This window comes from Equus asinus, chromosome 22, assembly GCF_041296235.1.
Source record: "Equus asinus isolate D_3611 breed Donkey chromosome 22, EquAss-T2T_v2, whole genome shotgun sequence".
Classification (NCBI taxonomy): domain Eukaryota; kingdom Metazoa; phylum Chordata; class Mammalia; order Perissodactyla; family Equidae; genus Equus; species Equus asinus.
In genome coordinates this window covers 49693518-49707100 of record NC_091811.1, presented here as the reverse complement: position 1 = coordinate 49707100, position 13583 = coordinate 49693518, and the positions used below count along the sequence as shown (strand labels likewise).

Genomic DNA, 13583 nt, shown 5'->3' with positions numbered 1-13583 from the left:
CTCCACCCCGCCCCCCATGCCTCCCCACCCGCCTGTCTAGGTTTTGGGTACATGACGCAGCAGCTGATGAGCTTGGCAGGAGGTGCCGTGGTGCTGGCCTTGGAGGGCGGCCATGACCTCACCGCCATCTGTGACGCCTCCGAGGCCTGTGTGGCTGCTCTTCTGGGCAACAAGGTGAGCTGCCTGCCCCCCATCCATGCCTCTGGGGAACAGGGAGCCCGGTTCTCCCAGGACTGCCCCAAAGAGCAGGCAGATGGGGCGTCTCCCTGAGGGCTCGAAAATAGGGTGGGGGTGGCCAGGCCTGGAAGGAGGGGGAGAGAATGGATGCCTTCCTCAGGTCAGCTCTTGGGCCAGCATCTCCTGGCCAAGGCGGAGCCAGGAATACATGCCTGTTTGTGCCTGGAAAGCCAGGGCCCTTGCGGTGGGAGAGAGCTGGGCCTGTGGGTCCCTGAAGACTGCTGGCTGAGGTACTGTTTTCTTCTGTAGGTGGATCCCCTCTCAGAAGAAGGCTGGAAACAGAAACCCAACCTCAACGCCATCCGTTCTCTGGAAGCTGTGATCCGGGTGCACAGTGAGTGTGGAGAGAGGACACCCCCTGACCCTAGACTGGGGAGACTCGGGGGTCTTGCCCCCAGTGTCCAGGGCCCTTGGGCTTCCAACGCCAGGCAGGCCAGAGGCTCTATTGCTGGCCTGGAGTTGGCTTCCTGTAAATCACCCCAGCAGTAATGGTGGGACAGCCCCCATGAGTGGATACCCTCGGAGCTCTCCAGATGGACCCCATGGGAATACCAGATGGTGGCCTCCTCAAGGCAGGACTGGCTTCCCATCTCCAGCCACAGCCCCAGGCCATGGCCAGGCCAACAGCAATGCTCAGACCTTGTTGGCCAAAGGGACTGACTGGTTCCCACCTTGACCCTCAGTCCTGGCTGCAGGGTCTTGAGAGCTCTGCCTGCTTTATGGTCCGGGTCTTAGAATAACCCCACACTTGGAAAGCACTTTAAATTTTCAACTTCAACTCAGCATCTATGGAGCACTTTATGTAAAGACCGAGGAGCTATGCTAGGGATACAAACATGAATAAAATAGATTTCCCCACATCCAGGGCTCAGCAGGGGAAGCGTGCATGCCAGTCAACATGCTGCTGCATTTTGAATGGAACCCTCACATGGGCCAGGCTCTGGGCTGGGTGTGTGCCATGGATGTGTTTTCTCACCACAGTAGGCAGTATGGCCATGGCCATGGTCTAGGTCGGGCAGTGGAAGCCCAGGGTGGGTAAGTGGCCTGCTGACGGCCAAGCAGAGCAGCCGTGGTGACGGTAAGCTCTCCCGGCGCTGTGTCCTTCCCACCTCCCACACGCCCCTGTCCTGTGTGCGGGGCTGAGCAGTGCTGGGGGCTGCAGATGAGTGGGACCATGTGTTCCAGGAGGCCGGGGACCTGTGAGGTCACTCTGATACACACGCCATCCAGGGGAAAGTGGCCTTTCAGCCAAAGTGGTGGGAGAATGGCTTGGGCACCGGCTGGGCCCCCTGACAGCCACACTGCATCTGCTCTGCTCATTCTGTCAGGGCTTCCGGGGGGCCAATTTGGGGAAGCTGTTGTGTTGAGGGGGGAGGCAGGTGAGAGAGAGCTGATCTCAAACTGAGAACATGCCTGCTGCTCTCGGGCTCTTGGCCTGAGATGTGCAGCCTCAGTATCAGGCCAGGATGCGTGGTGGGGGCAGAGTGAAGCAGCTTGTTTTCCAACCCCTTCTGACTCGGCTTCTTGCCCCAGGTAAATACTGGGGCTGCATGCAGCGCCTGGCCTCCTGTCCCGACTCCTGGGTGCCCAGGCTGCCAGGAGCCGATGCAGAAGAAGTGGAGGCAGTGACCGCACTGGCATCCCTCTCTGTGGGCATCCTGGCTGAAGAGAGGTAAGGCCAGACGCCTGGCCGATGGCCTCCCCACCCCTCGGACCCTCCCAATTTGAGGACCCCAGATCCCGGCACAGGTACCCCAGCCTTCTCAGGCTTCCTAGGAAGCTGGGCGAAGGCCCTTCTTGCAGTCCCTGGCCCTCGCATCCTCCCCCTTGTCCCTCCTGGCAGGCCCTCAGAGCAGCTGGTGGAGGAGGAAGAACCTATGAATCTCTAAGGCCTCGGAACGGATCTGCCTGCCCACTCTGCCCTTTGGACCTGGTTCTCTGCTAACCTCTGGCAACAGTGCTCATTCCCAGGGTCTTCAGAGATCCTTCGGGCAGGTAGTTGGGGCCAGAGAACAGCCCCTTGGCAGTCACCCCAAGGAGCCTCTCCTGAGAAGGCCCTGGGTCTAGGATAGGGACCAAAGAGGACCCCGAGAGGAGGCAGGCCAGGCAGCCAGCCAGGCCCCAGTAGGGCTCGCCCAAGAACAGAGTCGACCCATCTGGGGTCCAGGCTCCTGGCTGGGCCCCCATTCCTCAGGACTGCGCAGAGGAGGACTGGCCCAGTCGGGCCCACCCATAACCACTATTCTTGGCTCTGTAGACCCCGGTCTTTGCACACAGCCCCAGGCTCCACACAGAAATGTGAACATGGCCTCAGCCAGGGTGGCCCTTCTTAGGATCTGAGGGCTGCACTGGGTTGGGGGGAGTCCCTCCTCTCGCCCACTTCCTCAGATGACTCTGGAAGCTTCCCCCCACCACCACTGGGCAGTGAGACAAAGCTCCCTCCGAGAGCAGTCATGGGCAGCCAGGCCTCCTGTCTGGTCCCTGCTCCTGCCACAGGCCACCCTCCGTCGACCATCTCAGTGCCCTGGGGCAGCGAACAGGTGCTCTTGGAGCTCTGTGCTTCCTGATCCGATGGTGCCAAACCCTTCATCTCCCCTCAGAAGCACAGCACGACCCCAGGGATCCCTCGGTCACTGCCCCCGCCATGAGCCTTCTTTATTTTTGGGGTCCCCCCACCCACGCTCTGACTCTTGCCCCACAGAGGACTAGCTTGGCTGAGAGCTAAGGGGGTGGGAGAGTGGTTGCAAGACATGGGGGAGGGGAGGCCGCCCTGACAAAGTCTTCAAGGCTTCTGGGGTCCAGGCCTGGGGCCAAGAAGGAAAGTATTTGTGTGTGTGAGAGAGAGAGAGTGTGTGTGCGAGCGTGCGCGTCTTCCCCAGGACCACCATACCCTGTGTATGTATGCATGTTTTTGTAAAAAAGGAAAAAAACAGAAAAAAAATCTGAACAATAAATGTTTTATTTGCTTTAAAGGTGTGTGTGAAAGGGCCTCCTGGGGATGAGGGGTATGCAGTGGGCCCACAGCTGCACAGCACAGCGTGCGTCTGATTTGATGTGGAGGAGAAGGAACCAGGTTGGGCAGGGTCGGGGTGGGCAGGCCCCCTCCAGCTCCTGGCCCTTCTGTGGCAGCTGCCTGGCAGGAAGCATCCATTCTGAACACACCCTGGCTGTCCCCGCCTGCCTCACCTTGGGGTAACAGAGGTGGCAGCTTTGGGCTGAGTCCATAGACAGAGGGCCCGTTGAGGGGGTGGGGGATACAGATACTCAGACCTGGCTCACTAAGGCATCCCCAGTCATGAATCAGACCTACCCGGGTTCAGGTCCCTGCTGGGAGCTCAGGTAAGTCAGCTCACCTCCTGGGGGCCTCTGTTGATTGGTTAGAAACTCCAGAAATAGACACTGTTTATAGTCCCTTCCTGTTTTAATGCACCGTGACTTCTTAAGCACATATGGAGCCTAGAAGAGAGAATGGGCGAGGCAACAGGCCCAGACAAGCTCATCCAGTCTCAGCAGAGACGAAGGTGCCAGGGCTGCCGGTGCCTGTCTTTACGGTTCTGAGTCGGCCAGGCCGCTCCAGCCAGTGGGAGTAGCCGCCTTGTTACCTCAGACCTGGTCCCAAGCCCTCACAGCCTGGGACAATACGAAGGGGAGCAGGTTCATCCCCTTCCCCTCTGTCCTGGCCTTGTGAGTGACAGGCACTGAATCCCACAGGGGCTGCTGAGGCTGTGCTCATGGGCATCCTCGCCCTGGCTGGGGGGGTGCTGAGAGAGCCCAAGGAGGAGAGCTGAGCTGGTGGGTTCCCCCACACCAAGAGGGACCAGAGGGAGACGGCCTCCAGCCCGAGACACTGACCTCCCCCTGCCCGCCAGGGCACACTGTGAGTGAAGGAAATGGCATAATGAGACAACCAGAGACCACCCACCACCCTTCCTGCCCACAGCCCACCCCTCCAAGGTCCCACCCCACAAGAAACGACCAGAGGCTGTCTGATACAAATGGCCGCTGTATTTCTGCTAAAGTGACAGTGACACAGATAAGGCAAAGAGCTGAGGGGCAGGACATGTCAGGTGGGAAAGGAGTAGACTGTGCAAAATGGCAACCTAACATGGGGACAGATGTCACAAGAGCCCCTTCCCTCCTAAGTCAGGAGAGCAGGCCAGGGGACAGGCAGGAAAGCAGATTTTGTTCCTTCAGAAGGGAGATTATAAAAGATAACAGCTCTAGTGCAGGGGCATGAATGGGGCGGGATTGGGGAAGGTGTCTCCTGGCCTGGGGGGATCTGGGAGCCACGAGGGGTGGGTGTGAGGAGGCGGAGTGGAAATGGAGAGCTGGAGGTGCACTGGCTCAGGCTGGAGGGGTCCTTCCAGCCTATGCCGTGCCGCCCAGTTCCCCAAAGCCCTTCTGGGGGCAGGAGCACCTTCCCCAAGACCCTTAGTCTGGCCTCCTCTGGGGAGCCCTGCTCCGGGGTGTGTGGTGCATGTGGGAGGGAGGATTTGGGGTGTGGTGAAGAAGGTGACAGTCTGGCACACTCACGGCAGACTGGCCCTGGGTGGAACGGGGTAGGAAGAGGGACAGTGAGCTTTCTGCTCAAGTCTCCAGGCATTGGGAAGAGCCAAACGTTGCCATCCTGGGACCAATGAGTTAAGCTACCTGACCCTCGGGGGACAACAGGATGGGGGTGCTGGGTGGGGGTTGAGAGGTCCCTACCGCTTACTTGATCTGACCTCCCCAGGTTCCCACCCCAGCCTGGGGGAGAGCACCTGGGGCAGCAGGGACCAAGCTGCCGCCCACTGCTCCCTGCCCCCAAGTAGAGGTCAAGGCCCAAGCTTGCCCTGGCCCTACTGACAGATTCCTCACTGAGTGCTAAGAAAATAGATCCATTTGCAAAGGTCTAAAGCTGCCCTCCAGCCAGGCCAATGAGGAGCAACACGGCAGGACCCCTTTCCACTGCACCCGGGTCTCCCCCAAAGGGGACAGGACAGCTTCCGGGGAGGCTGTAGTCCTTCTGCTGTGTATTTCCTGCTGCAGTTCTGGGGTCCCTAAGGGGTGGGGCAGGCCCACCCGATGTCTCAGAGGCTGAGTCCAGGTCCTGAGGACCCCAAGGGTGCAGAGACCTCACCCCCTGCGTCAGAAATCACTGAGGATGCTGATGTCGGCAAAGTCAGCCCGGTAGCGGTGGGCGTAGAGGCTGAGCAGGAAGGCCCACTTCAAGGAAATGAAGCTCCAGACGCAGGAGAGGTAGTAGCTGTTGGGGTCTGTGAGGCCTGCAGGGAGAGGAACCCAACAGCGACTTGACCCCAGCCACCATGCCACAAACCCAGGGCCATCCCACTCCATGACTTCCAAGAGAGGCTGAACCAATCCCATGGAGAGATGGACCATGATAGAGCATTCAGGATGTGCGGGCAGGAGGCAGTGAGGAGCAGGAAAGGGCAGGGCTGAGCAATCACAGGTCTATATCATCTGCTCTGCTTTTGCGACTTTTACTCTCGCCATTTCCAGCCTGCTTCAGTATCAGATTCCCCGGCAGGAAGGGCCTTTGGCTACTTGCTGGTTTCAGCCACCAGGGGGCGCTCCCACCCCAGAGCTGGGCGGAGAAACTAAACGGTGCGGCTAATAACCCACTCCCAGGGGCCGATCTGCAGCATCCACCATGCTCACCACCGCCCACGCATTAGCCCTTCCAACCCCAGGGCGTGGATACTCTCATTCTGCCCACTTTAACAACGAGAAAATCCCGGCACGGGGAAGTTAAGGGATCTGCCCAGTCCGTTGGACATAAGCTTTGGAAGCAGAACAGGAATCACGGGTCTGCTCCTGCGGCCCTCCCACGCCCTCTCTCCTGGCCCGGCCCTCACTCTGGTGTTGGGTGATGGCCAGCACGAGGAAGGTGCAGAAGGTGGCGACGGAGAGGGCCGAGAAGAGGATGCCCACGAAGAAGAAGCCACGCAGCCCCTTGAGCCAGGTCCTCCAGTAATCCTGCATGTACATCACGTGCGTCACCAGGACCCACAGCGCCAGCACACCTGCCGGGACAGACTCGGTCAGCCAACGATGCTGCAGCTCCCCCCTCCTCCTCACCCAGTGACCCCGGGACCCCCGGGCCCTTTAGGTCCGCTAGGCCAGACTTATTTGCACAATAATACTAAGATAATGTTGGCCTTTTCACCCTCCTTCTCTCATGACTGTGGAGTGTTTTCCAGAAGCTGCATGGCCTGGGGTATCACAAGGATTTGAACAGAAAAGCAGATAAGAGAATCTAGCTGCTTTCTATCAAGCAGATATTAAAGAGAATTGCAAAAATATAAAAGCAGGCCATTCTCCGTCATTTTTCGGTTTTGGAAAACATGAATATTTCTCACAAAAAAATGTTACTGATGTTAATGCAGTTATTTTTAATATTACTTTAAGACTTAAAAATACCTTAAGAGCTTAAAAATGTCCTCAGTTTTCATTTCTAGTACGGTACGTATCAATAGATATAACCCACATCAACAAAATTTCCTTGAAGTTTCACTACTTTTCAGGAGTGTAACCAGGTCCTGACATCAGAAAGTTGGAGAACCCTGCAGTCCAGCCTGCTTTGCGCTGGACCAGCCCTGAGGGCCACAGGCGTGGAAAGCGGCTCCCCTATCCTGTTCCTGCTCTACCAGGCCCTCAGAGGCCACAACCTCCTCATCTCTAGGCCCATGGCTGAGCTCCTGGGCCGCGCGCGGGCTCTTCCCAGACTCCAGGCGTTGGTCTTGCGGGATGAGGAGGCCCAGCAGTGAGAACCCCTGGGCCACCCGGTACCCAAGTGGCCTTCTTCTTGCTCTTGCCCAGACTCCATGTCACTCCCTCCAGTTTGCTGAAAGGGCAGGCCAGACACCCCCAGCCTTCCCTAGGCCTGCCCTTTGGGCCTGGCTGGGCACATCCCCCTTGACGCCGCCTGCCACTCAACCAATACAATGAGTACCCTCTGTGCCAGGCTGTGCCTGCCGGCCCAGACAGAAGAATGGAGCAACTATCAAGCCCACTGGCAAGGGTCTGGAGCAGGGCCCCAGGGTCTCTGCAAGGGAGGAATGAGGAAAGGGGCAGAGCCAGCTGCAAGCTCTCGGCCTGTGTGTGGGCCACACGGGCAGCTGGATCCTAGAGTCAGGAGACTTTTCGAAAAGGAAGGCGCATGCACTACATGCAGAGTACCAAACGTGCACAGGAAAGATAGACATCTGCTCGGGGAGAATGGTTATCTTTGGCAAGCAGGAGAAGGCAGGCAGGCTGACAGGGAGAGGTGGGGTGAGGGCTCTGACCAAGGCTACGATGTTTTATGTCTTAGGCTAGGTGGTGAGTACAAGGAGTTCGTTAAGGTGTCTATCCTTTTTTACATGCCCAAACTATTTCATAATTTTTTTTAAGTCAGGCGGAAAAAACAAGGCAGAGCGGAGCCTCATCACAGGGCTATGCTTTGGTTACCAGCTCAGAAGCTGTCACAATTCATATGGCCTGGCAAGGGACAGAAACCCAGGGACTTCAAGCCAGGAAGCGTGGGGCCTGGCACTGCTGGGCCGCTCGTGACCTCTCAGAGCCCTGGTGCTTCCACGTCTGAAAACAGGTGAGCCCAAAGCTGCCACCAGCCTGGAAACCTGGTGACCACAGGGTTCCACCCTTGTGAGGGCACAGGCCCGCCAGCCCCCGCAGCTTCCCTCCCACTGTCTGACCCACACTTTCCCAGCTCTGCCCCTGCCCACCCATGACTTTCTGCAAGGGGGTGGATCTCTCCCCCGCTGAGATCAGGGTGAGCCAGGACAAGCATCTCTCCATCACTGGAGCAGGCCAGAATGGACAGAATAACAATCCCACAGCTCCAGCTTCCTTCTTATGTGATGGGGATGTGTGCCAGCCACCTTTCCCAGAAGTCTTTCCCAGTCCTCTCTCTTGCATCCTAAGTGTTCATTTGGGGAAGCTGTTTGGTTCCTTAACGGACCCCTTAAAGGGAAAGAGGCTCATTGGCACTGAGTGCATTCAACGAACAATCAGATGGCACCTGTCTGGGGCAGCTCCACTCGCCCTCTGTCCCCTCGATATGCCATGGGGGGGTTGGAGTAGATGAGCTCTGATACCCTTTACCACTCAAAGATTCTGGAAGCCAGCTCAGGAGGAAAATGAGGTCAAAGCAATTCCTCTGTGACTCAGCAATTTCTGGGTTAGGCAATGCTGAAATAGGGGCCTGTGGAGATGCCGTCCCTTAGTCCACTGGCCAGGCTCCAGTGGTTCCCCCAAAAAACCCACCTCTACATACCCCCACGCACCAAAAGGGGCTGAGCCGGAGGAAAGGGAAGATGGCCATCTTGGGTGTTCCAGGTCCTGGTTCTTTGTTAATAAGCTGACACAACCTTACCCACCGCTCACTTCCCCTGCACACAGGCCTCGCCTCCAGATAAACACAAGCCAAGTCTAGAAGCAGGCCCATTCCTGCCCACCCTGGCTCCCACCACCGTCCTAGGAAGAGGGACCTCCTCCACCAACTCCACTCAAGGTGGTCAGCGAAGGGAGCCCCCTTCACTGGTCCCCCCACTGGTCCCCTCCCACACCTCAGACAGGAGGCAGCTGTCGCTCAGCCCTGCACGCTTCCCTAGGACACTCTGGGTCTCCAGGAAGCCTGGTCTGCACAATTCAGGGCAGAATGGACAGTTCCCAGGCCCACTCGCTGCACACCCATGCCAGCCCCCACCCATCACTCCACCCAAGGAGGGCAGGGCCCCCACTCCACCCCAGGCTCACAGCTGGCAGGCTAAGGGAAAGGAAAGCACATGGTTGGTCAGCGAGTGTACCTCCAGCGGCTGGGTTGGAGCTGAGGCAACAGGAGGAGCCCAGGGGAGCCGAGAGGGCAACACAGATGAGCGGGAGCCTGGGTCTGGGCCAGGGCCCCGCCGTGTCCCTGCACCCCTGCCCGGGGGAAAGAAAGCCCCAGCACCCCAGCACGCCTCCTGCCTACCCTCGGCTCATGAGGGAAGACCACGGAGCTATTTGCACGCAACTTTCCTGTTCTTTTTCTCTTTCCTTGGTCTTTCAGACCCAGAGCAAGAGCCTGTGGGTTTCCCCAGGGTTCCCACAGCAAAACCATTTCTTCTGCAACTGCCCTTCCTCTGAGCCACTTCTTCCCAGACGCCCACCAGAAGTTCACGGGTCTCCACCCATGAACACTCTTCCCACCTATCCCAGGGGCTGTACGGCTGCCCCTGCTCCAGAGACCAGCGCCCCCCTACCAGCCCCTGCCTGGTACAGAGAGAAGGAGCATGCTGGGGCTGCCCACCGGTGACTCAGCAGTTTCTGGGCTGGAAAATGCCAAGTCAGAAGTGGGATGCTCACAAGTCAGTAAATCCGCTGACCCTTCACCCCTAAAAGGGGAAGAAGGCTGACTGGGTACAGACTCCCTCGGAACCCATTCAGGGTGGAGGGGGTGTGTGGCCTTGGCCTGCAACTCCTCCCCCACCCGCCACACCACGGCCGCCACCGCCAGCGCCACCACCAAGCAGCTTTGGCTCTTCGATGGCCACGTCCTGGGTGTTGAAGGTCACTGTCAGGGAGGCACCAGCACCCTGCTCCAGCTGGTTGCCACCCTAGCGCCCCTCCCTGCAGGCAGCTCCACAGCTGGTCTGCCTCAGAGGCCGAGGGAGGCCCGCGAGGAGGGACAGAGGGCAGAGTGTGGGTCAGAGGGAAACCCTGGGACTCCCTGGAGCACAAGCCAGAGGGCCTTCTTCCACTCCAACAGGCAGCTGTGAGACGACAGGTTCAGAGAGGACAGACATGGCAACATTTCAGACCTGGAGGGGGGTCTCAGGGGTCGTCTCTTTCAGCGGCATCTCCTCCCACTCCATACAGATGAGGAAACTGACACCCAGGAGGCCACACGGCTAGGTAGGGCTCACCTCCCCCAGGCCGCCCTCTGACACACCCAGTTCTGATCCCAGGGGTGGCCTCCCTCCTCACCCCCAACCAGCGCCCTCGTCTCAGGTCTCATCAGGGCAGCCACAGGGCCTTGCCTGAAGACACCACCTTCCCATGGGGAGAGCAGCAGGACTGACAGGAAACAGAAAGACTGCAAGGAGAAGATAACCAAGAGAATCATGGGAGGGGGTGGGGTGCAGAGGGGAAGGGCCAGGGTCTGTAGATCCCTGAGCAGAGGTGGGCTGGCTGCCCCCAGGGAGGACAGGAAGCCACAGGCACGAGAGCAGCCCAGCCAGGGTGCCCACCACCCTTCCTTGGTGCCCCCAGTGCTCTGCTGGGCCTTGTGTGGGCTGTGGTCACCTCTGCCCCTCTCATGAGGCAGAAACCGCCCCCCCCCTTCCTTCTCTACCCAGGGGTGGCACTCAGTAAGCTCGGGGGCAACAAGTAAATTGAATTATTTTTTAGTTAGTCCATTTAGGGCTCTCTGGTCAGGAGGATTTTAGTAATGGAATAAGACCATCACATGTAAAAGTATTATCCTAACATGTATTTTTTCCAAAGTGCTTTTCCCACACATATTATTTCATGTAGCTGTGTAACTCTGTACAAGCTACTTATTTACTCTAAGCCTCAGTTTAAGCCTTATCTGTAAAATGGGCACAATAATAATGCCTACTTCATATGACTGATGTAAGAATTGAATGAGAGGATAGAAGCAGATTGTTGAACACAGTGCCTGACACACAGAAAATAATAGAAAAAAAATGTTAGCAAGTAGAAATAATGTTTTGTCTTCACACCAATTCTACAACACTGAGAGGTTAATTATGTTCCCAAAGGTGCACAGCAAGTGCCAAGAACTGGTGAGCATGGGGCCTCCACCAGAGCACTGACGTTTTTACAGGAGCACTTGCCTCCCCTTCCCTTGAGACACAGGAAGGGCGGCCAGTGGGGTTTAGCAGACCTTGGCAGGGGAGCCAAAGCAGAGGGGTGGCAAAGGGACACCAACGTGGTAGAAAGAAAATGTCCAGTTCCTGTGAGATCCCTAGGATGGTCCTCCAGATCTCCGCTGAGGCCTGTGCTGGGGTGGGGTCCACACTGGCAGGAGGCACATGGGCTTCCCCAGGAACCCCCCCCTCCCCCTTTCCACTTACTCCTTCTCTGCCCTCCCCCAGCCCCCAGGGAAGGGGCGCTGGAGGGGCAGGGATCCCCCAGAACAAGTGTGTGTGTGTTTGCGGGGTCTTCACACCCAGCAGTGTGAAGGGGGTGGGGGGCGAGAGAAGCGGGCGCGCAGGGAGGACGCTGTCCTGGGGCAACTGTCACCGGCGGAGGGGCCGCCGCGCTAACCAGGGCGGCGCGGCGGGCTGTGCCGACGGCAGAGGCGGGACGTCGGCGCCCCGGGAACGCGCCGGGGTTCGGGCAGCATCGGGTCCCGGAGGCACCCGGGGAATGCCCAGAAGCCCGGGCCCGCGCGGGGCCTGCGTGGCCAACGGATGTTTTTGGGTAAACACCCCCCTCCCCCGCTCCCTGGGAAAGCGCCGCCCGCGAGGAGGCTCCCGGAGCGGCTGCCAGCGCCTCCCCGCCGCCGCGCGCCCGGAGCCGGGCCCCAGCGCCCCCGCGCGCCCCGGGGTACCTGCGAGCCCCCCCATGGCCGCAGTCCCCGGCTGCCTGTAGACCACCGTCCAGACGAGGAAGATGGAGAAGCCGGCCACGGAGCTGAGGCCGGAGTAGACGGCGCGGAGGCCGAGCTGCATGCGGGACGGGGCCATGGGGCTGCGAGCGCCGGGCCGGAGGGCGAGAGCGGCTGGGAGTCACAGGTGCAGGGCCCGGAGCCGGGAGCCGGAGCCGCCGGCCGCCCCGCGCTCCGCCCCCGGCCCGCCCCCCGCGCCGCCGGCACAGCGCCCTCCCCGGCCGGAGGCCGCCCGCGCCCGGAGCCGGCCGCACGGTTTGGCCAAGCCTTTGCCCAGCGAGGTCCTTGGGCCGCCTCATCGTTTGGGGGTGCCTGTAAAAAAGGCAGGTCCCGGCGCTCATCCTCACACCAACCGTATGAGCACACTTGGACCTTGGCAGGGCTCGGAAATATACATGTATTTGTATACATGTATAAGCCAGCTGCGGTGATTACTTTTAAAATTTAATCTCTGAATGAGGCACATTCTAGTTTAAATTTTGATTCAAATATCTCATTACAAATAAAGATGTAAAAATTAAGAAATACGAAAGTAGACAGTGAATAAGATTCCTTCCACCCTGCGTCTCTCAACCAGGTTCCATCCCCAGACATCTTTATGCACATCTCAGAAGATTCTTCACGCTGAAGTTTGAGAACGCCTGCACCCAGCACCCTCTACCCCCAAACGCCTTACCCTCACTCACAGCTCCTCTTTCCTTTCATCTCCATAGGCCTCAGCCTCCCACCTCAAATACTTACCAAACATCACCCCTGCCCCCAGAATCAGACCATTCTAAAATAGAGACTGGAAGCTAGAGCAGGAGCATATGGAGCTTCCACGTGGGCCCAGCTTCCTGCTGGGAGCTGGGAGGGAAAACCAAACATAATCCAGAGCCGTCAAGTAGTTCTGATCTAGCTGGGGAGGCCCATGACATACTGGACAAAAACGGAGCCAATCTCACTCCTATTGGTTTTCTTTTGCTGCTATAGCAAATTACCACAAATTTAATGGCTTACAACAACACACATTATCTTATAGTTCTACAGGCCAGGAGTCCAAAAATGGGTCTCCCTGGGCTAAAATTAAGGGGATGGCAGGGCTGCCCTCCTTCAGCAGGCTTGAGTGGAAAATCCATTTCCTTGCCTCTTCCAGCTTCTAGAGCCAGCCACGAGCCTTGACTCATGGCCCTTTTTCTTCATCTTCAAAGCCAACAGTCACGTTATTCTGACCTCTGCTTCTGTTGCCACATCTCCTCCTCTCTCACTGACTCTGCTGCTTTCCTCTTTTCCCCTCTAAGGACCTTTGTGATTAAGAACCTGGATAATCCAAAATAATTTCCCCCATCTCAAAATCCTTAACTTAATCCCATTAGCAAAATCTCTTTTGCCGTGTAAAGTAACAGTTCCAAATTCCGGGGATTAGGACATAGACGTCTTGTGGGGGGGGGGGGGGGAGGGGCATTATTCTGCCTACCACACCCCACAGGATGTAAAGTCTGTGGGCAGGGACTGTACCATTTCATTCACGCCAACCCATAGGAGAGTGCCTGGCACATGATAGCCCTTAGTAAGCATTTCTGAATGGATGAATGTGAGTGGATGGAAGTAAGCCTTAAATAAAGATAAAGGTGGTCATACACAAGAAATCTAGGCAGGGCATGATTAGTTACCAAATGAGTGAGTGATATAAACCAGTGTAAACTACAATTGCCTCATTTCAGAATAGTCTGGGAGCTTCTTTAAAAAA

The 13583-nt window shown here is 57.7% G+C and overlaps 2 protein-coding genes across 5 annotated transcripts in view; one reads left to right on the top strand and one right to left on the bottom strand.

Annotated features, from left to right (window-relative positions):
• HDAC7 (histone deacetylase 7) overlaps window positions 1–3209 on the top strand; it is a 35630-nt gene extending 32421 nt beyond the window's left edge. For all 4 annotated transcript variants that reach the window (XM_070494699.1, XM_070494700.1, XM_070494698.1 and 1 more), the window contains 4 exons: window positions 41–174; window positions 487–571; window positions 1771–1909; window positions 2081–3209. In XM_070494699.1, the coding sequence (XP_070350800.1) occupies window positions 41–174; window positions 487–571; window positions 1771–1909; window positions 2081–2126 (404 nt within the window). In that variant the 3' untranslated portion in view covers window positions 2127–3209. The remainder of the gene's footprint in view (window positions 1–40; window positions 175–486; window positions 572–1770; window positions 1910–2080) is intronic.
• Window positions 3210–4222: 1013 nt separating this feature from the next.
• On the bottom strand, window positions 4223–12039 carry SLC48A1 (solute carrier family 48 member 1). The gene is made up of 3 exons (XM_014850067.3): window positions 11798–12039; window positions 6096–6263; window positions 4223–5501 (listed from the first exon to the last, which is right to left on the bottom strand). Exons 1-3 carry the CDS (start codon window positions 11931–11933, stop codon window positions 5365–5367), a joined length of 441 nt encoding a protein of 146 aa, XP_014705553.1. The 5' UTR covers window positions 11934–12039; the 3' UTR covers window positions 4223–5364.
• Window positions 12040–13583: the final 1544 nt, after the last annotated feature.